This window comes from Nelusetta ayraudi, unplaced genomic scaffold (genome assembly GCF_046127955.1).
Source record: "Nelusetta ayraudi isolate G7.1 ecotype Tasmania unplaced genomic scaffold, CSIRO-AGI_Nayr_v1 ptg000011l, whole genome shotgun sequence".
NCBI classification, from domain to species: Eukaryota; Metazoa; Chordata; class Actinopteri; order Tetraodontiformes; family Monacanthidae; genus Nelusetta; species Nelusetta ayraudi.
In genome coordinates this window covers 19620441-19645429 of record NW_027466061.1, presented here as the reverse complement: position 1 = coordinate 19645429, position 24989 = coordinate 19620441, and the positions used below count along the sequence as shown (strand labels likewise).

The 24989-nt window shown below is 41.7% G+C and overlaps 2 protein-coding genes across 3 annotated transcripts in view; one reads left to right on the top strand and one right to left on the bottom strand.

Annotated features, from left to right (window-relative positions):
• Positions 1-323: 323 nt before the first annotated feature.
• napgb (N-ethylmaleimide-sensitive factor attachment protein, gamma b) lies at positions 324-5569 on the top strand. Its single transcript, XM_076021744.1, has 11 exons — positions 324-499; positions 719-786; positions 876-978; positions 1188-1218; positions 1306-1415; positions 1591-1657; positions 1768-1838; positions 2501-2579; positions 2695-2774; positions 2885-3014; positions 4464-5569. The coding sequence occupies exons 1-11, from the start codon at positions 333-335 to the stop codon at positions 4599-4601; spliced, it is 1044 nt and encodes a 347-aa protein (XP_075877859.1). The 5' UTR covers positions 324-332; the 3' UTR covers positions 4602-5569.
• Positions 5374-24989, bottom strand: part of piezo2b (piezo-type mechanosensitive ion channel component 2b) — a 62374-nt gene continuing 42758 nt past the window's right edge. Inside the window, exons 32-55 of one of the 2 annotated variants that reach the window (XM_076021741.1) lie at positions 23998-24122; positions 23653-23721; positions 22376-22479; positions 20907-21027; positions 20735-20812; positions 20425-20591; positions 20120-20313; positions 19343-19516; positions 18329-19009; positions 17712-17970; positions 17221-17400; positions 16244-16556; positions 15225-15357; positions 14279-14426; positions 13985-14196; positions 13483-13641; positions 12630-12777; positions 12178-12366; positions 11518-11610; positions 11053-11222; positions 10567-10680; positions 9760-9839; positions 9306-9501; positions 5374-8779 (exon numbers count right to left, since the gene is read on the bottom strand). In XM_076021741.1, the coding sequence (XP_075877856.1) occupies positions 8527-8779; positions 9306-9501; positions 9760-9839; positions 10567-10680; positions 11053-11222; positions 11518-11610; positions 12178-12366; positions 12630-12777; positions 13483-13641; positions 13985-14196; positions 14279-14426; positions 15225-15357; positions 16244-16556; positions 17221-17400; positions 17712-17970; positions 18329-19009; positions 19343-19516; positions 20120-20313; positions 20425-20591; positions 20735-20812; positions 20907-21027; positions 22376-22479; positions 23653-23721; positions 23998-24122 (4360 nt within the window). In that variant the 3' untranslated portion in view covers positions 5374-8526. Of the gene's footprint in view, positions 8780-9305; positions 9502-9759; positions 9840-10566; positions 10681-11052; positions 11223-11517; positions 11611-12177; positions 12367-12629; positions 12778-13482; positions 13642-13984; positions 14197-14278; positions 14427-15224; positions 15358-16237; positions 16557-17220; positions 17401-17711; positions 17971-18328; positions 19010-19342; positions 19517-20119; positions 20314-20424; positions 20592-20734; positions 20813-20906; positions 21028-22375; positions 22480-23652; positions 23722-23997; positions 24123-24989 lie in introns of both variants that reach the window. The other variant, XM_076021743.1, reaches the window with a different exon arrangement.

Here is a 24989-nt window from a genome sequence, read left to right as displayed (position 1 = left end):
GAGTCCCTTCTCTCGTCTAAACAGTTCTAAATAACACATTATTGTGCCTTTACGGGGTTCGGGTTTGGGGGGGGGGTGAATGTCCACTTCAACCAACATAGAGGAAAAACATGATCATTGCATGAACTGCAAAGGTTTTATTTTTGTAAAGCATCACATGCTGTTTAACACAAGTAACAGATGCGGGCTGTTAATGACAAATTTTTTGTTTTGACCGTGGTGGTAAATTGCTATTGCTTTTTAATGGAAAAGACAGTCGTAAATACAGTAGTACGACTTCTGCATTGCGGCAATGTTTGGTTTTGAAGGGCTTCCGTAGCCTGCGACATTGGATGACGTTGGCCCGAGGAGGAGTTACTGCTAATCCAAACATCGACGGAAAACGTCTTGTATTAAATTATCTAACACACATTCGTTACACCGCCTTCCAATTAATTTACACCATGGCTGCTCAGAAGATAAATGAAGCCCACGAGCACATAGCTAAAGCGGAAAAATGGTATGTCACGGGAATTGAATATTTCGTTTGTTTCCTGCTATAATGAAAAATCTGTTTGTTTTCTTGCTGGTGTCAGCTAGCTGTAAAGGCCACCGCTGTATTCCACCGACCATAAAATAAATATTACCCGTGTACATGCGTTGTTATTTTATGATTCTGTAACATGAGCATATATACTCCATTTAGCCTATCATAACTGTGCTTGTCATCATTGTGTAGCTTAAAAACGAGCCTGACAAAGTGGAAGCCAGATTTTGACAGCGCTGCATCAGAATATGCAAAAGCAGGTAACGTAGAATGCGTCGTTTCGAGCCGGTACGAACGTCCTCCCACTTATTATTACTACTGCTGTCTAATTGTTTACGCCTCTTTCTAGCTGTGTGCTTCAAGAATGCGAAGCAATATGAACAGGCCAAGGACGCTTACCTGAAAGAAGCTGAATATCACACAGAAAACAAGACGTATCCTCGATGTGATCGGTCTAGAGTTGACTGCTATGACATTTGACTGTTGTTTTAAAAAACAAAAACATTTCCTTAACGAAACTGACAGGCTTTTCCACGCTGCAAAGTAAGTGTCTTCTTCTTTTTTTCCCTTTTTTTTTTTTTTTTTTTACCACAGTAATTACACTGACCAACAAAAAGATAAACCCTACATGTGTTGCTAATGCTATTCCTCATATCCACAGGGCTATTGAGCAGGCAGGTATGATGATGAAGGTGAGTGTCCCCGCAGTTTTAACAGCTAATAGGCAGGTGCCGTGAAGATATAGATGTCGTCATCTTGCTTTATTTCCCTTTAAACAGGAGCAAAAGAAGATGCCAGAAGCCATCCAGTACATAGAGAAAGCCTGTATGATGTACATGGAGAATGGGACTCCTGACACTGCTGCCATGGCTCTGGACCGGGCTGGAAAGTAAGAACTCATTCATTCCAGACCTTAGATTAACTGTAAAGTGCTGCTTACCCAGCAATGAATTGAATGTCAGCCAATTAGATTTGGCATTTTCTGAATTCTGCTAATCCAAGAAGAAATTGTTGGATATTTATTTTACATCATTTTGCATCAGCGTGTTTTTGTTTATTCCCAGACTGATAGAACCTTTGAACTTGGAGAAAGCTGTGGACCTCTATCAGAAGGCGGCAGGCGTCTTTGAGGTGAATTTAAGCCTCCAATCAATAAAGAAAATGTTTAATTAGGGTCATGGGTTTCTTGAGTTATTTCGCTTCTTTTTTTTTTAACACACATTTGTGTTTTTCCTTTTTAGAATGAGGACCGTCTCCGTCAGGCTGTTGAACTGCTGGGAAAAGCTTCCAGACTTCTGGTCAGGTTAAGAAGGTAGAGCAAAGTTAAGGTGGAGGAGAAATCACCTCTTCTGGTTTCATTTTTATATATATATAATGTTTTTATATATATATATATATATATGTATATATATGTATGTATATATATGTATATATATGTATGTATATATATATATATATATATATATATATATATATATATATATATATATATGTATATATATATACATATACATATATGTATATGTATATATATATATAATTAGGGTCATGGGTCCCAGACTATATACATATATGTATATATATATACATATACATATATGTATATGTATATATATATACATATATGTATATATATATATACATATATATATATATATATACATATATGTGCATGCACAGTAGCTGCTTTTTCTTGTGTTGTTTTTTTGATGAAATGCGATGCATCTGAGACTTGATTCACAATGAATGAAATAAAACAATTGACTTATAAAATGAAGCCATTTGAATGTAAGGCCCATAGCCATTAAGAAATAATATGTACATTCCAGCACGCACAGTCTAAGACATTCTTTAGGTTTCCCCTAGAGATAAAGAAAGGTTTGAACCGAACAGTTCCACTCATCTTCGAGTGTTTGCTCCTTCAGCACCTTCTCCTCCTTCATCACCAGTCTGCTTATGTCTCTCTCTCACCAGGTTGGATGAAGCAGCAGTTGCTCTGCAGAAAGAGAAGAACATGTACAAAGAGATTGAGAATTTCCCCATGTGCTTCAAGGTGACCTCCTCTGATGTTTTGCTGCATGTGTCAACCTACCATATGGATTAATAACATTTGTTCCGTGCGCATTAATTGTGCACGTTGTTTCACTTCTCTTGCTTTCATTCTTTAGAAAACCACTGCTCAGGTGCTGATTCATCTTCACAGAGGGGACTTCGTAGCAGCTGATAAATGCGTCAGAGAGAGCTACAGGTGTGTTTTATCAGTGAAGCTCTCCTTGAAATTACCCCGTGCGTCTTGTTTTATTCTCTGCCACTTGACGCACAAGTTGTAACGTGCAGTGCCGCCTCTCTCTCTGCCAGTCTCCCAGGCTACAGTGGAAGCGAAGACTGCGTAGCGATGGAGACGTTACTGCAGGGCTACGACGAGCAAGACGAGGACCAGGTCTACCGCGTGTGCAACTCTCCTCTGCTCAAGTACATGGACAATGATGTGAGTTGTTTTGGCATATGATTGCAATTAAATCTCAAGTGTGCATGCTTTGTCTATAGTCGGCAATGTCACATGATGTCGCCAAAGCTGCTGCAGTCTGGAACTTTTTTTTTTTTTTTACCAGATCTTTTGACATAATATGAAAAAAGAAAATGCAAGTGTGCATTTGATTTTGATTAAGCCAGATCAATTTACTTAAAATAAACTTGTGGGTCTTCATTCCATAATGCTAAGCAGTTATGTTTACTTACATTAGACCTGTAAGGAGGTGACTATATATTATATAGTGGGATGTCAGGAGTTATATTATCATTGTTTGCAATATACTTTCTTACTTTTACTTGCAACTAAATCTTTTGGCCTTTAGCCTCTCTGCTTATCTTAAAATAAATTGGTTGGTTAGTTTTATTTGTCAACAGCAACTTGAGAAGGTCTAGTAGGTCACAGTTGCTCAAGAAAGTTTAACAACTGTATACATTTACATATATTATGTGTTTTTGTTTTGTGTTTTGCTTATTAGCATTGTTTCAAGGGCTTCTTTAAAAAAAAAAAAAAACATCCCTCCATAGAATATGTTTGAGATCAAACTTACCTAGCCAACCAAATGCTGGCAATCTGTTGACATTTTATCAACTCATCATTTGCATACATTTTTTTCAAGTAACTAAAATACTCATCCCTACAGAATCCCCCTGGTGATATGGATGAAAATAATGTGTGGCCACGCGTGCCCACGAGAAAATAAACACGTGGCCATGAGATAATTATTGTTGTGGCCATTAGATAATGATGGTTGTCATGCCCACACAGATTGCTCATTGTTACTTTAATCATGGACAAGTTTGAATTAATTTCATTTTATTTTAATACAGGAATGAATCACACGTTCTAAAGTCACTTGCAGTAAGGCACGGAGTGGTTATTAGCAAGAGATACTTAATTCCATATCAAATTAACCATATCGTGGCCACGAGATAATAGCCTGGGCGCACATTCACCATCTCGTGACTGACCACGCGTTTATTATCTCGTGGGCAAGATATAGTAATGCGTGGCCACACATTATTATTTATTTCATCCATGTCAGGGGGGCTCCGTACATCCCCAGGGCCCTTTTAGGCCATACCATCACTTTTAGGACTTCTTTTTCTTCTTCATGCTGCAGCTATTTCTTAATGATGTTTAGCAGATGTATAACTTATGCACTATAAATTTGGAGCCAATCAGACACACTTACCTGACTAAAACTTATTTCACATCACTGTAACTGTTCATAGTTGTACCACTAATTTTAGGCAGAATGAAAAGGCCTATTTTGTTATTGTTTTTGACAGCGCAGCGTAGAAAGAGTTCCAGTCTGAGGCCTCCATGAGAGCCTGACTGGACATATTTAGGGCCTTCAAAATGTTGCGCCTATTGTGACATTATGCTGCCTTTGGTTCGTTGCAGTACGCCAAGCTGGCCATCTCCCTGAGGGTTCCAGGCGGAGGGGGAAAGAAGAAGAAGGCTGCTGCTCCACAAGGCGGCGCCGGTGGTGCAACAGCTGCTGCAGAAGAGGAGGACGACTATGAGGGAGGGTTGTGTTAACCCCAATTGTGTCAGCCGCACCACAGCCACACTCGACGTGTTAAGAACCCAGAAGATCCCTCTGAGCCCAAATGTGTGGCTGTTTGTCATTGTGCAAAAATAAATATTAAGGCTTCCCACATTTACAGTCGGTGTTGCAGAAGAGCTGAAGAGAGATTCAGCTGCCTTTCAATTTGTGTTTTTTGGGTGTCGACAAGAAATACTGGAAACCCTTTCATGTTCAATAATGTATGAAAGCCTGTTGTATGCACATGTTCTGTTGTTTCTTGTCTCTGTGAAGCTGTACATTATGCTGTTGTTTGTGAACAGAGTCTTAAATTACTGTAGACGTATTACAATTCTAAGCACTCTAGATATTCTCTAAGGGGCGGACCGGCTTGGACGTCCTTGTTGTACAGAGATAATTTATTCAGTATTCATGTCTGTGGCCCCTTAAACAAGATACTGGAACATAATATGCAACCATTTTGTTTGTGCATGTTTAGGGGACAAAAATCAAAATCAAAGACATGACTTTGACAAATATGAGTACAATCACTGACACTGTCATTTTCAGCGTTAGTGCTAATTGAAGTTATTACAGAATTGGAAAAAAGAGAGTTTATTTCCTGGTGGTGGAGCTTGATGCCAGTCGTAGACTGTTGTAATGCGTCTACCTCCAGCTGTGTGAGCCAAGACACGGCTGTGTCTTCCAACTCTTTAAAGTGACTAAGCTACTATAAAAGGGACCAGGCTGTTGTATTTACTGTGCATTTTACCCATGGATTGGAGATTTATTTTTATTTCATTTTATTTCATTTTTGCACATGTACATGCCAATTAAAATGACAAGTTACTAGCTGGGATAAATTGATTCCTGTACATCATTTTAATTTGTGCACGTCTTGTATATTCCTTACAGAAATATAGTCCGAAAGGATATATGCAGAATTTGCGCAGGAGTCAATAAACATTTCTGTTGTGTGGCATTTCATGGTCTGCATACTTTCTTGTTAAAGAAGGACAGATTGTCCACACGAATGAGACAAACGGTGGCTGCGGGTGTTGGCGCCAAATGGCCCCTGACAGACACACAATGACTGTGACGCCTCCTCAGGCCAAGAATCCTCTCTGCAAACCATTTTCTACAACTTTCTGACATATCTGTGCATTATGTCTTTAAAAAATACACATAGCGAAAATGTAATGTGACTTATTCCACTGGATTAGGTGTGAGGTGTTCACCCTGTTTACAGCTGTTTGGAGACGAGACAGCGTAACTGAGCTCATAAAGAAGAAGGAAAGGGAAAAATCTATGAGTTTCCTACTAATGGCTCTTGTCGTTTCCTCATTAGGTGGTTGAAACCTGAATCTCCCTCAGTCAACATATAGATTCAATAAAGTCTAGGGTTGATGAATCAAGCCAGATCTCCCAGGCCACGAGGCTCCAAATGCCCTCATTCCCGTTAATGCTGCTTTTGTGTAGCAATACATACCGTCTGTGGTCCAAACATCCTGTGAAACCTGCACATCTGATGTGATGTCTTCCTCTTAAACCCACCCGCCACTTTATCAGGTCTGACTTACTAGTAGAAGGTTGGACTCCCTTTTACATTCAGAGCTTTCTTAATGCTATAAATACAACAGGTTTTGCATGAAACATTATTGATTTTGGTCCATAGTGAGATGAGCGTCACATTTTATAGATGTGGATTTGTCTGCTACACATCCATGATCTTCTGTTTCGACCTGCAATCTGGTGATTCTGGAGTCCACTGGACCCACTGACTAGTTCAAGAAACAGTAGAAAGTAGGCAATAAGAGATAGTGCACTGTGGTCAAAAAGGAATGAACCTGGTCAGCAACAATACCCGAGAAGTCAGCCGTGTTAAAATGAGGTTCAGTTGCTTCTGAAGGCCCCAAAGTATCTCAAGAATATCTATCAAACACTATCACAAACACAATCACACCAGCAGCAGCATTTACTATTGGCAGAAGGCAGGATGGTTGCATGTTTTTATGTTTGTTTCAACGAAATTGGGCCCCAACCAACTGAACGTTGCAGTGAAAATTGTGAGTCAAACCAGGTAGCGTTTTCCAATCTTCTGCTGTCCACTTTTGGTGAGCCTGAGAGAATTGCAGTCGCAGGTTGCTTCTCCTATTTGACAGGAGTGACACCTGGACCTGAACCTGCGTTCAGAGACAGTGTTGCGTATAACTTGGTTGTAACAAGCTTTTATTGGAGTCACTGTTGCCTCTGACTCATGTGAAATCCCATTACCAGAGACCTCTGGCATCAACAGGGCAATTTGGCCCTGAGAACATGCACTTTTCTCTTTTCCGGACCGTTTCCTATAAATGCCTCACTGTTGTGCATGAAAATCCCTCGTCAGCACTTTGTGAAATACTCCGACCAGGCAACCATGTTATTCAATTCAAAGTCAGTTAAATTACCAAATGAGATGCTTGGTTTGAACTTCTGCACTTAGTTATAACCAGATGTACATGACAGAGTGACTGGCACAGATAGAGTGTAAAAGGTGTACCTGATAAAGTAGAGGGTCTCAGTTTCATCCAGCTCCAACCATCTCGACCCTGTGAAACACGCTGACGATGCATCTGCTCACTCGTTCCCAACAAACGGCCACAGAATACAAAAACTCGACGCCTTCCCAGTTGTTTTATTCTCTGCAACGCCATCACACCACCCTCTTTTTCAACATACAGCTATATTTCCACATTTCACTTCCCTCCCTACCCCGTCCCTTAAGAATTGTACGTACATGTAATGAAAATCTGACATGACAATAATGAAGCAATTTTTTTTTTTTTGCCTTTTTTTCCCCTATCATGCAACAGTGTTGTCTAATGCATAGTTTGGACCAAAGGGCTTCATTTCCCAGCCCTTCATGTGTGGAACCTTCCCCTTTGTTTTCTATGGCGGAAACCACAGCGTTTGCCATTGGGAACGTCATCGACGGAGAGGATTCAATGAGTGGCGTGCCAACACGACCCCGATTCGGACTGAAGTGTCAAGCGGTTGGTGATTCAGACGACGGATGGTGACGGGAGGGAAGCGACACACTGACTTCCTTCATGCAGCCTCCTCTTCTCTGTGCAGTAAGAGTGCTCGGTCTGTCAGAGCAAATTTTCATGCCATTTAAATAGTGTTCATCTCATCTGCTACAATCTCACTTACATATTGTATCGCATGACAACAGCATCTAGAATCTGAAAACAGCTCTTCCTGAGAAAGACATGTATTTGACAAGAGATTCAGTTCGTCTCATACAAAGAAAATAAGGCTAAGAATCATGTGGTTGTGTCCTCCGAAGAGGCTCCCCGTGGCTTATAGCTTTTAAAAAAAGTTCATTTCAAGGTCAAGTTTTTTTGTTTGTTTTTTTGGTCACAATTGGCCGTTTCCGTCAGTCTGCAGCCTTTAACTCTGGAGAAAAAGGGAGTTCAGTCTGACCCAGGCCCACTATCCCAACATTTCAGTTGCAGAAGGACTTCTATGCACTTGTTAGTTGTTGGTGGGAAGCCCTTAAGGAACGCTGTCGTCTATCACCTTCTCTTTGCGCCTCTGCGTGTCTCTATGAAAACATTAGGGGCAGAAAAAGAGGGCAGCGACAGCTCTTGGGCGTTTGTGCTTGAAAACAAAAGCTTTTTTCTTCACTCTTTAGAATGATTTCTCTGACTCCAATGGGGAAGAGAAAAAAAACGTCCCGTTGATTTCACCCACTGGACGCCACATTGGAAGCCAGGTTCTTGAGATGAGTAGAGCACCAGCAAATGTCCTCAACTGTTTATACATAAATAATAGAAACCGCCAGTTTACAAGTTGAGCAAGTGTTGCCGACAGCCTGGTTGAAGGGGACGCACCCGCTCCTGAGAACAGCTGCTTACGCCGACAGAACCTTCTCTGAAGGAGTTCCGTCCCTCTTCCTCACTGAGTTTTCTCCCTGGTCCACTTGATCATGGTCTCTGGAGAGCGGTACAGGAAGATGAGTTTGGAGTACATTTCCTCCTCCAGGTCCAGCTCTCCTGTCTCTCGGACCAGGAAGATGTCTGTGCACAGCTTGAGGATGCGGTCCACGTTGGGCAGCTCCTCGAACATGATGGTGTGGGAAATGCCGCTGAAAAACTCGCGGACAAACTTGCCAATGACCAGGACAACCGAGGCGTACAGGCCCATGATCCTGGAGAGGAAAAAGATGGTGTAGACAGCACGTATGATAGGCAGCACGGTGTAGATCTTAGGCAATGCACATAAGAATGAAAATACATGGCTGGTTCTGAATATTGTAGCGTTCCCAATCCCCAACATTAACATATCCTTATTCTTTAAAAATCATAATGAAAATAATTTGAAGAATGATTCCTCAAAATAACTACAAATCTTTTTATTATCCTTCTGGAATCAAGGATGTACTTTCCTTTTTTCTGATTAATTCATTTACTTGCTAGAGATATGTGTAACTCTTAGAAAACATTGGTTCAGTACATTTTTAATGTTTGTCCCTCGACAAATTGAGTAGTTGATCAAACTATTTTCCAATTTTAGTGTATTTCCCTCTCTCTCTCTCAAAGGCTTACTTTTCATCAATTGTTTTTTTTTTAAAAAATGTCAATATTCTTAACTTATCCATCACAATGGATTCATTGGTTTTAAGCGTTTCTAAGGACATCTTACTTAATACCAAAGTGGCAGCAGTCAGCACATACCCATATCCAGCCAGAAAGCCCAAACTGGGAGGGCTGACTTGGTCACTGAATACGTAGACGTCCAGCCCTTTGAAGATCTCATTGGCATCGTCTAATGGGCCGGACTCGGCCTGGTGGACGATCCACCACTCCTGGCTTTGACTCATGTTGGCCTGGTCTCGTTCCAAGCTCACATGGAGGTTGAACATCTTTTCATCTTCAAAGGAAAAGCAAAATAATAAATTAGTAGCAATGGAAAAAAAGCTTTTGGAAATGACAGAGAGGCTTTGTTTTACTGTTTTGAAACGAAGGATAAATTATTAATAATTAACAAGTTTGTAATCAATTTTTCAACAATACACTTCATAAAACTTGATTTTATTTTGACACTTCAAAGCCTGCCCATTTTCTTTCTTCCATAAAAAAAAATGTCAGTCAGTATAATAATATTGTGCACAGCAATAAGGAGATTTACCTTTATAAAGCTTCTCAACAGGCTTTGAGTCGGAGTCACTGGGAGCTCGAAGGTATCGAGGAAAAATGTTCTCGAGGACTCTGTGAAAGAGCAGAGGCTTTCAGTGCAGCCTGAGTATGACGAATAAGCAGTCAAATTTGACAGCAGGCATATCTGTAAGTAAGTAAGTAACTCTGAAATCATTCCGACTATCTGCCTCCTCAGTTCTCAATTGACCCAGACCGCACTTCTATTTCCTTCAATTAAGTTTTGTCTTTTTTCAACACAATCAAATTATTTGTATTCATCTTTTTGAAATTACTGATTTTAAAAGTAACATATATGAATAAAAAAAATGAGCTAAGCTAAGAAATCTTCCAATCAGGAGAAAATACACTCTGTGACCAGATGGACTTCTATAAGACAGGATCAATAAAAATAAATAAATAAATAAACACAGGCTTTTTAAAATACTGCTTCCTGGAGTTGTTAGGAGCCAATTCAAAATCTAAAATGTCCCTAAGTAGCTGAGGTTGATTCATTTTGTTATTATAATGTTCTTCATTCAATGAAACTACCTCTAAACCCTCTCTGCCACTGCTCACACACACACACACACACACACACACACACACGCACGCACGCATGCACGCACTGGGAGTGTCATCACAGAGGGAGCAGATGGGGCTGAAATAGTGCTCAACATTTCGACACAGCATACGGCTCCAGGAGACAGAATTAGGTGTGATTGCATAATCCAGTGTTTATGGAGATAAATTTCCAATGAGAAGGAGTGGAGGGGGAAAGATGTGAAACTGATGTACTCACACAGGTGAGGGGCTTCCTTTGAGCAGCGCAACCAGCTCATTTTTGGTTGCTTCTTTCAAAGGAGTCACTCGCTTTCCGGACGCTGTTTCAGCCTTGGCGCCAAGGTTCAGGTTTCTGGGAAGAGATGCAATGGGGCGATTTTACGCGATAAGTATTTTAAAATAACTGACTTGTATTTATTCAGACTCGAATTTATTTATTTATTCATTAATTATTTATACTTCTTACATAAAGAAAAAGGAAAATTACATTTTAAAAGGACAAATTCAGATACTTTTAGGATCAATATATCATCAAGTATCACGACTGGCTACTCGTGTTTACAAGCAACTGAACAAAGTACCTAATAAAGTGACCGGTGTGTGTATTACATCATGTTATTAATTTATTACAAATCTTTAATAATCCAAATCATTCCTAACACAGTGTACAATACTTATATAATAGTGACAACAATAACAAAAGAGTATGGAGTCATTTGGTCACCTTTGCATGGACCAGGAGACAGTAATAGAGAATTCATCATCCGAGCGTAACATCCCTATCAGGCTGGATCTGCTGGGGGGGCTGATTGTCCACAGGGAGTTGGAGCTGCCCTTCAGCCGTGCAATGCACAAGTCCTCAGCCGTGTAGCCCTCCAGCCACTGCAGGGCGTCCTAACACAGACGCCAACACACAAATCTACTGGTCACTATGGCACACATAGCACAGTAATGCATACAGAAAAAAAAAAAAAAAGAAGAAGAAATACGCTGTGTTTCTACCCTGATGTCAACCATCTATCTCGCTCAATGCTTTACAATAAAAAAAAAAAAAAAGAAAATTAAATGATTTTCTGCAGTTCTTTCTTGTGGATTTAAAATGTTAAAACCCCCAAAGTAAGCCGTCACACAGTCACTCCTTTCTAAAGAAACAACGGATTGCAACAACTTTTGCCTCGTTCCGACTCACAGCGTCTTTGTCGTATTTGTCCAAGAATACTAAAAATTCAGCTGGTGTCACGTCCCGCAGTTGATTCTGCTGAGCGCTCATGGTGAAGATGGGCTGTGAAGGAGGATATAAATTATTTTTTGGTCATGACAGCATCTATTACTAACAACTACATATTATGATTCTGATTAGCCCTTCAGATTTGGCTATAAATACAGTTTAAGGTCAAACAATATGTCTCTTGACTGTGATTGCTGAAGAACAATCAAAGCTGGAATACATTCACAAAATACATAAAACATGATCAGAATATATGCGACCTGCTTTATTTCTCGCTCCCAGAAAATACCTCAGGTTATCACAAAGAAAATCAACATGTAGCTTAAATGCATAGAGCCTTTCGGGATCATACTAACAGATGATCAGATGATGAATATGACTCATGAGCAGAAAACATAGTCACATGACTTGACTTTGAAGGAATATTTTGTTGATTGTTTTTTCTCCAACAGCGATCAAAGTTGTAAAGTGCTAAACAGAGCATCCCAAAATAAGAAATATCCACCTTTTATGCAACATTGTCCGTTTGCTTATTCTTATCTCATCTCTTCACATGTCTGTGGTCCTACTGGAGGACTTGATTCTGCACAGGTGTGTTGATAAAAAACGCGGCAGACGCACCTGAAAGCCAGCCAGCGTGATCTCGAAGGAAACATCCAGCGGGCGGTTCACGACTCCAGCCACAGACTTGACGAGAGACATGAAGAGCAGCGGGAACCACACGATGCAGATGAGCAGCACCACGATCATGCCTCCCATCCCATACTTCACCACTTTCTTCTTCTTCTGGCCTCGAGGCTGCGGGTACCTCTGCGCATAAATCACATCAGAACGTGTCACGTCACGTTCACCTTCACTCTTTGGTGACGTCGAAATGAACAAGCAGGTAGCATAAAGAAATTTTAGGGCATTTGCTTGATATGTACTGTCCATTCAAACGCACTTCCGGGAATATGGATCACACAGACGCAAGACAGGGTGATGTGAAAACAGAAAGTGAGAGGCCAGTCAGAAAAAAACACTTTGAGTATAAACTCCCACAAGAGTGACGCTGACGGCGTTTCTCAAAATACCTTCTCGGACTCTCTCCAGCATTTGAGGATGAAGATGTGAGCGTAGATGTCCTCCACACAGATCCAGCTGGACAGAGACAGCGAGGTGTCCGTCCAGACCCAGTCCATCACAGCCCGCAGCTCCGTGAGGAAGGGCACCAGGCGAAAACTGTGGACAACATACAAACATTCAGCCCAGCTGACGGGAGCAACAAAATTTTAAACACCGACAACAGCTGGTCTGTGATATTAAATGTACTATTCACACATGGAAAACAGGTCATAATACTATGTAAATATTATTTTCTCTGCAAGCTTCCTTCTGCGTTCTGTATGTAAAACTGTCTGTTTTGTTGGTGCTGGTGATATTGTACAATTTTAATTTGAAAAATCACAAACTATGAATAAAAAACAAACTACTTAACTAAAAATGTTGTTGTACTATTTTGGGACATTTGGACAAAAACAGAGGTTTGATTGTTGGTTGAGGCAGATCACAATATACACACAAATCTGAATAGGTTTTGCTGTTCAAGAAATAATGATCTGTGGTGATGTTGATGATGGCTGGGCACAACATCACTGGCATGCAACACAGAAAGCAAACAATCTTTAATGATGGCATTAGACATTTAAAATGAATCTAACACAACCTGACTTAAGATTTTTATTTTCCCATTAACTTATCAAATGATCAAAGGATCAAAAAATATGACAGCAGTAACAGTATCAGGTTGCCTTCTTTCAGAACTAATTCTTTCTGCTTGTTCGAAGCCCCAGCAGCAGCCCCAGCAGCAGCAGCAGCAGCAGCAGCAGCAGCAGCAGCAGCAGCAGCAGGCGGCTGTCAAGCCTGTCCAGTGCTCGTGTGACTCACCCTTGAAACAGGAAGAGGTTGACGTAATTGTAGCTCTTGGTGAGGAAGTTTCCCAAAACGCGGGTGGGGTAGCCACAGCGGATCTGATAGGCCGAGAGTCCAAAGTAGATGCACTTGACAAAATACCACATCTGAGCAACCAGGTTCTCGCTGAAACGCCTGCGAGGGGCGAGAGGAGAGGGGCAGGGTGAATAATTGAAAACACTCCGTGTTCCTCAGATGCCCTTTAGAAGGCAACAGATGGTGGTTGATCTGAGAATAATTAGATAAACATTTTATTATTTTAATAGGTCAGTCAGATTTGATTTTTCTAATCAGATAAGTCATGTAGCTACAGATCGAGGGACGACACTGTTGGCATTGTGAGGTCATCCAAGACTGACTGAAAGCACTGTCTGTAGGACCTTGACGATTGACAACTGATATCATAATGACATAATCATAGAGGTTCAGACATGCTGGCATCTCATCACATTTAGGTCAACTTGATTTGTGTTCTTACTTTCCTGTGATTCCAGGCAGGATGAAGAACATCCAGAAGTGGATTCCAAAGAGAAGGATGACCTGAAAGATGACCTTTCCCATGACGGACTTCCTGAGGTAGAGGGCGCGGTCCACCACCATGCTCCCAAACTGGATCAGCACCATGACTAGGAACGGCCCTGGGACCTGATCCTCTGACAGAGACGAAGTGATGTCCCCAGCTGAGTGTTTCTGAAGGGGAAGCAGGCACCAGAGTTGAAGTGGGCGCGGGGAGATCTCAGGGAGAAAACCATGACCGTGGAACCAAACGCACCCCAAAGGCCGCGTATCCAAACACGATGATGATAAAGTCAACGGTGTCAGCAAGAAACATGAGCACGTAGACGTCTGTGACTGCGCTGTACTCTGGGTGGATCAAATTATGGAAGAACTGCCTCATGGGAAGGTAGATCTCCATGAACCTACAAACAACATGATCATTTCAAGAAACACAGATATTAGATTGAAAGGCTCATTCAATCAGCTTGATTCCTGAGCTCAAATAATCTTATTGCAATCTGTAATCTGCTTTTTTTTTTTTTTTTAGAAAATGTAGCATGGCTGTTGCTATGGTTCACGACATATGTTGGGTTTAATCATTTTTCTGATGCTAGAGTTTGAAGATACTGCCGTTTATTTAGAATTTTTTTGTATCATGTGCTTTGGGTTTTATAAACCCTATTCTACAAATTCAGATTTTTCATTGTTTATTGTTTGTTCATATCTCATGAATTTAGTTGCCAGTCTTGATCAGCCCACTGCCACAGAAAAACACAACAAATTCCAATTTCAAAGATGATTACTTATCGTAACATTACAGAGGTGTTTGTTAGGTGTCAGATGAAGTTGTACTGATCGGAGAAAATATACCAGATCAAATCACTCACTTTTTGGGATGTTTATGTTTCAGTAACTGCTCCTCCCAATGTTCATATATTTAGAACTAGTGCTTATGAATATTACAGTGACAGTCCCAGATGGCTGTAATTAAAGGTCTAATTTTAGTGCTCTGAAAGCTTTAAGCCACTGAGTCATCGATGTGATTTTCCACCCTGCATCTTTCATGATCGGTCAAGAATACTTTCTCACTCTCTCTCTCTCTCACACACACACACACGCACACACACACACACACACACACACACACACACACACACACACACAATCAATGCAATAATTAATTTCACCCTTTTTTTCTAATTACAGCCTCCCTGGCGTACCGTTTCAACAGAAAAGCTTTTGCCCTGAAGAGCTGCTCCCTCAGCTTTTCCATGATCATCTGTTTGCGGCTCTTGTGATGGACACTGGCCTCGCTGCCGTCCTTGTGGCTGCTGCTTTTGGAGGCGGTGCTTCCTGCGGAGACAATTAACATTTCCAGTTGTAAATGAAGCGCAACAAGAGCTTCCCAAGCACGCGGACGAATATCCACCGTCCGGGCTTTGGCCACCCGAAATGACTGTTCACAGACAAACAGTGAAAAACCCCTCAGTCGTCTTGCTGAGCGGAGAAAGAAAACACATTTTCCGCATTAGAATTTTGGTTTACTAGATAAACAACTCATGAAGGTACAAATACAATTTTGACATTGCCCTTAAACACACAGTCGTATTTTTACATTTTTCCTTTTATTTTTGACACACAGGATTGACATGAGGAATACATTTTTTATTGTTATTGTTCCTGTAAGAAAACAACAGTGTTGTGTGCAAAAGTGCAGAGTTCAGATTATATACTTTATTCTGGTTGATATACTTAAATTATGTAGGTATATTCTCTGTCTGGTGGGGCTTCCCATCACCAAACAGTGCAGTGCAGTGCAGTGCAGTGCAGTGCAGTCCATTTCTAATGGGCTACTTAAGTTCAGGGCTGTCCACACCAGAACTCTAACAACACCTGCAGTGGTGAGTGATACAGATGGCATCTCTATCAGATGGATGGCATAAAATCTTACGGTCCATAGATTTAGGGTTAACACTGTCCCACCAACTGTCTTCTTCTACTCAGTGTCAAAGGAGAATAAAAAAAGAAATTCTTCACACAAGGCTTCCGCATGGAAGTATTTGGTTACTAATGTTATCAATATATTTGCACGCCAAAGGTAAATAAGAGTTTTCTATATCACACATCAACATGTGAATTCTAAATTTGAGGTAAACAGCCGACTAGGACCATTGGGGATCAGTCACTTGCTAAAAGTTTGGATGATCATGGCTACACAAATGGAAAAGGGGACCTTCACCTCTCTTGGAGCGTGCTGAAGAGTGGAGAGATCTGTGGGAAATGTGCGAGCTGCCGCTGGAGCTCCTGCGGCGCTGGTAGGTCTGCTGCTGTGGGTAGTGAACCTGGACGTGACCTGAATCGATGGACGTCCCAAAGTTTATGGACCTCAAGGTCTGGATGGAGCCTCTCCGCTCGCCGGTCACAGAGGAGGTGGGCACAGACTCCTTATCGCTCTCATCCCGGCTTTTCCCCTCGTCCTCGGACTCACTCTGATGCACTGGCGGTGGCTCCTTCTTTTCTTTGGGGTCGTCCTCGTCCCACAAACCGTGGCACTGGAGATGGAGAATTTTGATGTAGATTAATGAGGGAATGTGGGGAAAAAAGGCAAATGGAGAAATATATCCAAGTAATAGCTGACACACAATGCACAGACAAATGTTTGTTTTTTTGTATGTCTCTGGACCTAAAATCAACTTCTTGTTTCTCCTTCAGAAAGGAATGTGTTCTTGGTGTCAAGGGTTAGGGTGTTTTTTTTCTCTTTAAATCTCAAGAGACTGAATCCAAGAAGAAGCTGAAGAAGGAGTAAAACACATAAAGGCACCCTTAGTCAGACAGTGTTTGGAAACCTGTTTGGAACACAGACATGGTGTGAAACATTTGTGTTGTGAACATTTCCCAAATTTGTAATTGTTAAAGTGCGCATTGTTACAGTTAATTGTAAAGGTTCAAGGCAGAATGTAGTCCGTGTTTTTCAAAACTGGCCTAAAATAAAGTCTGGCCTCACGATGACTTCTGATCCTCACCATGGACGCTGTAGTGACCCAGGGTGATTCATTTAATCAATGCATGGAGTTTTAAAAATCAGTTTGAAAAGTGTAGCAGAAAAAAAAGTAAACACCAAAGTCAAAGTCAAAAGTCAAATCAATCACCTTCCAAGGCTAGTGCTGAAAAAAAATCCAAGCAGTTTAAATATCCAGTGAATTTCTGAGGATTTACCTTGAGAATAGATCTGTGGAAAAAGAGAGCCAGCAGCTGGACCAGGTCGTAGTGGACATAGCCGTCCTTCTTCTCCACGCCGATGATGTTGGGAGGGTGGTAGGGTTTATTCCTGTCTATCTTGTGCTGGTTGAAGGGAAAGAAGCCAAACTGGAAGAAGTACTTGATGACGATGGTGACCTGAAGGAAAACCAAAGGAAAGGTTGATGAATTTCTGGGAAGGACTTACAGATTTTCACCTATTACCAAGTTTATCAGTTGAGAATTACTCTGAGAATCTTCTGCGTTGTCGTGTATTTCGGTGATAGACAGACACAACAAAATCAGGCAAAAATTGTTGTTTCAGTGTGGAACAGATACATTTAAAATAGATCGTTTCCACACCAAAAATATGTCATTTTTTATCTTAGCATTGCCATGTACAAACACCTTTAACGTTTTGTTGACTGGACAGCAAATGAGAAACTTTATGTTCTCCTGTGTGTTAGCACCTCGGTGTAAATGATGGCAGTCATCCAGTAGCGCTTGCTGGGCCGCGGCACTGACAGCATGGCCCACAGGAAGATGGTGATGGGCAGCACCAGGGTGGCGCAGGAGGCCGACACCATGTGGTTGATGATGATGACCAGGAAGCAAACCATCTCGGAGTGTGCAACCAGCATGTTGTAGAGGGCGTAGCACAGCTGCAGGATCAGAGGCTGCTGCTGGTAGAATCGGTCGGACCGCTCCAGCTCGTCGTCGTAAAACATCCTGGACAGAGACACAGATGTGGTTTCATCTGCTAGACGGCTTCATCTTTTTTTTTTTTTTTTTTTCAAAAAGATGATCAAAAATATTGAGGAAGGTGATTGTTGCAAAACGTGGCTGCGAGAAAACTATTGACCCAAACTCTCACAGGCCTCTTAACAGACCACAGGTTACAAGAAGTGGGGGAAAACACTCGAACAAGTAAAAAAAATTAAGAAAAAATACAGGAGGGCCACAAGCAGAGAAAATGTGTCAAGGTAAAAATTTCATTTTATGGAAGAAAATATGGGACCCATGCTTTCCTCCACTCAGGGTTTTTAACAGAGCTGGGTTGACCAATATAAGCGATATTTCGACTTACTTGTTCAGCAGCAGTTCGCTGGCGGTCAGCTCAGTGGTCATTGAAGGCAACATGATGTCTGACCTGCTGTCTGAGCGGCTGTCAGAGGTCATGACCATACGTCTCTTCCTGTCCATGTCGCTCTCGTCGTCGCTGACCTCCAGACGGTCAAAGCTGACTGCTTTGCTGTAGCTGGGAGGCACGTCGGCGTCTGACGTCTTGGACGCGTCCGTGTCCAAGGTGCAGAGCTGCAGCCCTCCTTCGGCCTGGGACTGCAGGAAGTCCTGCCGCTGCTCGCCGTCCTCGCTGTCGCTGATCAAGTCCTTGTCTTGGCAGGAGAGCGCCGACTCCGCCTCCTCCAGCGGGAGGGAGGAGCCTTCATCCGGGTCGAAGGACTCCCAGGGAGCCTCGTCTCTGTCTCTTCTCTCCTGGTCCGTCGCTTCATCTCCGTCTTTCTGTCCCTCCGAACCCTTTTGGACTTCATCCTCTGTTTCCTCCTCCTCCACCACCTCTTCCTCCTCCCTGGGTTCTCCGTCACTCCACGGGCTGCACTCTGCCCCCTGATTCTCATCCAACTGTTGAGACTCCTGAAGCGCCTGCACCTTGTCTTCACCTTCCCCCTGATCGTGCTCGTCCTCCACTTCTTCTATGGTTTCTGTGGTGCCCTGTCTGGAGTAGAGGGTGATGCACTGCGTCGCTTCACTGAAGAGGGCAGAAACAGCAAGAGCCGCATCAGCATAGTCAACAAAATCCAAATCGACCCTCTAAACCGTTTCCTTTTCTGTCAGCAGTAGGTGTAACAATGTGATTATGCAATGCTTAATAATTGTATTGTACTTTGATTTTGAAGGCGAGAAGAAAGATTCAATGGTTACCGAATGCACTGCAATCAACTGCAATGAACAACTCACAAGAACTTTATCATACATGAACCAGGAGTTTGGGGTTGTACTTTTTCTTTTTTTTGTTGCCATGATTCAACTGAAAATGTCTGAAAATGAATGACGGAGATGAGTGACACAGTGTGCAGGCGACCTGGACGCGATGCTGCTGCCGCTGTCCACCGATGAGTTGGACATGTCCAGGCCGTACATCTTGCGCAGTTTCGGCCTGGCGCGCTCGCTGGTTTTGGGAATGCACTCTGGCATGCCGTCCAGGTCTTCCAGGGTGGACTGGCGGGACAACAGCATGGTTGCATCGGTGACGGCGCTGAGAGGTCATTGAGAGTGACAGACACAAGCGATGATGTGATGAGAGAAAAGTGGGTGGATTGATGTTTGCCTCAAGGTCCAATATTATACTTATTTTCAGATTTTTATTTATCTGGACTTTTCTGGACTCCTTGCGTGATTGGTTTTCCAAAAAAAACAAAAAACCTCTGCAGTTCTACAGCATATTTAGCCCTCAAGTTAGAGGGCAGGATAAACAAGAGATCAACTAAGACAGGAGAGGTATTGCTGCCTTTTGTGACATCCAGAAGAGCAGCGTTTTTTCATACACTTTCTGAAAAGTGGCGCAAACTAAAGATGTACAGGATTTGTCATCTATCATTTCCGATGAGAGAACAGGCGACAGGCTGGCTGGAAAGAGACAAAACACTGGTTCATTTAAAGGAACATGATATTGGACCTTAACTGGGAAATTAGCGGGTTGATCAAAAGAAAAAGATGCAAAACTTGACAAGGTGAACTATGATGATGTGACTCCAACTGATGACAACTATGAGATGATATAATTTGAATATAAATGGGCCAATATTGAACTGTTTGCAGCTTTTTCTGTCCTATAACTCAATTGGTTTTCTCACTTTACCTGGACATGCTGTCTCGGGAGGCCGTGGAATCCTGGCTCTCCATGCGGTAGCCTCTTTTGCGTCTGCGGACCCGCGTGGAGCCCGAGGCTGAGTCGTCCTCGCTCAGCTGTTCCATACTGGCCTGCCTGGACATGTTGAGCCTCATGGCCTTCTGGTAGTAGACGTGGATGCTTTCTCTGGATGGTACGTTACCCTGGTGGCGTGCCGAGGAGTTCATCATTTGAAATGTCTGCTATTCCGACACCAATTCCAATTTCAAACAAGTTTGAATGCGGTCAGGAATCCTGAGGGAGGTGTGTCCAACCTTTTTGACCTCTCGGGTCAGCATGCAGCGCTCTATACGCAGCACAGTGGAGATGTCGATGTACTCCCTGCACACGTTGTTCATCCACTTGGTGAAGCTGTCCACTGTGGTCTCAAAAAGCTCCCAGGTGAACTTTATGATGTTGAACACTCGCTTAATAATATTGTCTGAGGGGAGAGATAGAAAAATATGACCATTTGCGCAGTTCAAATGAAGAAACAGGCTCATAAATTGAGGATTATTCAACTGCTAACAAAACTTCTGTCTCCTTTCAGAATGAATAACTAAAACCCCAAAAGTAGAAACTGACCTGGACCGCCCGACTTCTTGCTCGCTTCCTTTTCTTGGCTGTCTGAGAGCTCGTCCACCTCTATTGTCACATGACCTGCTAAACATGTGGCAAAGAAAAACACACTATGATTAAAACAAATTTGAACTAATGTTAGTTTAGTTTATTTCTGTCCCCTCTAGAAATGTCTTACCTGCTTTTTTGCTCTTTCTATGCCTCATTCCTTTGGTGTATTTTTTCCAAAACTTGCGTTTGTCTTTACCTCGAGCCCTCAGGACCCCTTTGGGGTCAGTGATCCACGCATGGTACAGGAACTGTAGAGGAGGAGCAAGGTATACATGTGGTGGTTTGCACATCTTAGCATTGCAGTTAGAGCACCTGTGCACTTAGCTTTACAAGTCGGCTGATTAAAATATACATTTCAAATTTTAAGTATGACCTTGACATTACATTTAAATTAGCACTATACCTCCAAATGTATAAACAAGTCCCTTTTTGTCTAAAAAGTTCGACATGAAACACCAAAACTAAATGACTTGCGTTCCACAATAAGCACAATGACAAAAGGAAGCACAAACAGTATTTTCAAGTGAATCACTAGTTCATGCAAAATCACTGACGACTACATGCAAAGGTCAAAGAGTTTTCATTCCAGTTCATGTTTGATGTTCATCGCGATATACTGTATGCCAAACATGGATGTGTGCATAATATAGATAACATGATTTTAATATTTGCCTATTTCTGCTGAAGCCGAAGACCAAACATGAAGTGAGAATACAGGTGCTGAGCGTTCACACAGAAAACGGGCAGTGTTTGTTATTGCAGTGAATACCTTTCCAGCCTTTATTACATACTGGAGTATAGTTTTAGGCAGCTTAATGATAGACTTGGGCAAAGCCAGAACAGCAGAGATGAACTTCCCAATAGCTCGCTAGAAGCACAATAGAGTGAGACGTTAGTAGAGAGACTTTTACTTTGTTAATTGACAGTTAATTAAGTGCAGTTAGAAGATATAGCTTGAAATGTTATTTTGATTTATAAACCTGAAAATATATAACAAAGAATGATTGCACAGTAAAATCTACTCTAAACACACCATAAGTCTCTATACACATAATACAATACAGTGTCTTCCATAGCCTGAATTAAAAAGAAATCGTGTACTCTTCTGTCATATATCAGAAGTTACAATTAATGGTAAAATTTAAAGAAAAATGTCCATATTTTAAGTCAAGATCAGAGAAGTGTCATTTCAGAAGCCCTCCAAATAGTCATTTCAATCAATTCAATGAGTGGCCTGACTGAAATTTCATTATTTTTTTGACCAAAAACATTCACAGCATTACTTCAAGTTACTTCTACTACGACTCTCAGTACTGTAACACATCGAACACCATATACTTGAATACAAGTAAGTTCATTTGATGCATTGGTGCTACAGTAAAATAAACACAGCGAGAGAAAAATAAAGTTTAATATATTCCCTATAAGATGTGAAGTAAATGAATGTGAAAATATCAAGGCACGTTTTTTAAATTTACATATTTTTTCTCCTACTCCATTGAAAGAGAAATACAACAAAAACATTTTTTATAAACATTGTAACCAATGACATAACATCATGAGCTCTCAGTGAGGCATCTGGAAGCCTGCAGTCACCTGGAACGCCGACTTCTTCTGTAAATCATCCTCTTTCTTCTCTTCCTCCTCTTCTTCCTCCTCGCTGTCTGTTTCAAATAAATAATAGTCTCCACTTCTCACCACTGAGGGAGCAGAGAAGCAAAGCACTGTTACATTCTGCCAAACGGGGGCTGAGGCATGAATACAAAAACACACAGCGGCCTAACAGTACACCAAAGCTACTTAATGAATTCAAGGAAAGGCTTGACATTTCAGAGTTTCCTTAATCGCTGAAAAGATGAAGAAAATCAATGCACTTACCTTCAAATCTAACTACTTCAAAAACAAATCAACTGACTTCCTAAAGAATGACAGCAAGTCTTTCAGAGACTACTGCAAGCATTACAAATGAAAAGAGGACACAGAGACGGCGTATCGAGAATATTAGTATGATGGATTATTTGCACAAAACTCAATGAAGCGCCGCTGCCTGTGAGCACAGTATTTGACAGAGGCAGCGACTCCTGTCTGCGCCAGTAACATGTGAGAAGCAATGGAATAGACCAGGCTGACTTATGTCCTTGAACAGAGCTCTGCGTGGGCGGAGGGTGGAGGGAGGATGCTGGGGTAGTGTGGGGGCGGGGCGTAAAGATGAGCAAACACCAAATCACAAAGAGGCAAGAAGGAGGAGAAATTTGAAAAAGTGGCTTGTAGGGGTTGGAATTCGGCATGACGTCGAACCAAACAGGCTGCCAGCGTGCGGACGGAGGAGGTCTGAATTCATGACAAATAAAGTGCTGGGACTCTTGACCCTTTTTTTCACTTGCAGTTGGTCTCTGTTGGCTAAAACCTGTTTGGTCGCCATGTCCACAAGCAAAGAATGACCAAAATCTTCATCCTTTATTCCGGCACTGGGGATAAAGGTGAGTGGACTGTCATGTCTTTGCAGGGCGATCTAGTTCTACAGAGCGATTCCCGACTGCCGACTCCTCCGGCCAAACCAAAGAAAACCTGCAGCCGTTTGTCCTTTTCTCATCATCTCAATGTGTCTATTTCAGGAGAAATGCCCCGCTCCATAATAACACTGACGGACAATTATGCCGTTGCTTTTCTACACAGTTTAACAGTTGGATGGGAGCGACGGGTCCTTAAATAGAGACAGAAAGGGACTAACGGCTGGACAGGGTAACGCTACAGCGCGATGGGGCCTTCGGAGTCAGGGGGACAGTATGGGAATCCTCATCGTTCTGGTCAAGGACACAAGGGCCAATCATAGTGGAGGAAGAGACAAAAAGAGGGTTGGGGCGTCAACCTACTGGAAGCATGGTCAACCCACGGCCTCCACCACTGCTTTTTTTTGGTCTTGGCTTTGGTTCGTTGCGCTCCTAAAATTCCACAAATACAGCAATGTAAAATAAAATCAAATAAAACAAAATAAAGTCTCATAAGGATTTTCTTTTTTTGTCAAAGCAAATGTCCTACCAGGTAAAGCTGCTCTTTTTGATCAGACACCAATGAAAAATCACACCAGCATACAGCATATGGTAAATAACAAGGTTAACCTTGTCTTCACTAAGCTGCACTGGCGTTGAATAAAGCAGAACAGCATCTTTTACTGCAGCGAAAAGTCACAGCGTGGCCCCTGGCAGCCTTCCTCATACCCTCATCATCATCGTCCTCCTCCGGCTGGATGAGGGTCTGTCCTTCTCCAGACTCCTGCGCTGTGCTCATCATCTTCTCCTTGCCCCTCTTGAACTTTTCTTGCCTCACCTTAATTCGATCCATCCTGATGGGTTAAAAAAGAGAGAGAGAAACGCTGTGTCAACATGGCATGTCAGTCATAATCACTTTTGGAATGCAAATGCAAAATATGTCTAAAGTCATACTGTACAGTCTGCTTATGAGTAAGAGAAGTGATATTATCGTAGCAACTGAGTGAGCTTATTATGACGCCATCAGCTTTTGTTAACTTTGAGTCAACACTTAACTTGACTTTTTTTTTTTTTCAAAAGCCATATACCTGCATTATATGACTGTTATATTTGTTTGACATGAATCCTTTAGGAATAAAATATTTTTCTTTCAGGTTTTCCTCAGCAAAAGAGTGTTAAACACATTTCAACTCAAAGACTTGGCTTTGTTTTAGTTTTGGCCTGTAGTCGGGAAACATGGCAAAACAACAAACTGAAATAATAAATAATTGCTGTGTAGACAGACAACAATATTTTCTGAGTAAAAACACACAATTGCAGTTGATTAAGTGAGTAAACGCAGTATGTGAATTAGAGGTAGCACTAATTCACACACGAGCAGTGTTGGCGAGTAATCTATTGCCAAGTAATCCACTATTGTAATTAAACTACCTTTTTAAGTAACAGCGTAATGTAACGGGATTACTCTGGCAAAAATGATAATTATATCATAATTACTTTATCAAGTAACAATTCCATTCATTTTCTATAGAGATATATAGATATTTTGCAAGCTAAAAATGTCTCATTATCCACACAATGTCAACCGAAAACAACCGAAAACAGTGATGCAGCCATGCATGCAACGTGATTGGTATGCGACGACGCACCAAAACAAGCATGGCAGCGGCAAAAGAAAATACAGCGAAAGCGTTTGATAGCTGGAAATACAAACATTATTT

Excerpts from the sequence above, each read along its gene's own strand:
- napgb (XM_076021744.1), top strand. The coding sequence starts at position 333 with ATGACGTTGGCCCGAGGAGGAGTTACTGCTAATCCAAACATCGACGGA. Across the intron at positions 1,839-2,500 it reads CTTCTGGTCAGGTTAAGAAG|GTTGGATGAAGCAGCAGTTG; the intron begins GTAGAGCAAAGT and ends CTCTCTCACCAG. Across the intron at positions 2,580-2,694 it reads ATTTCCCCATGTGCTTCAAG|AAAACCACTGCTCAGGTGCT; the intron begins GTGACCTCCTCT and ends TTCATTCTTTAG.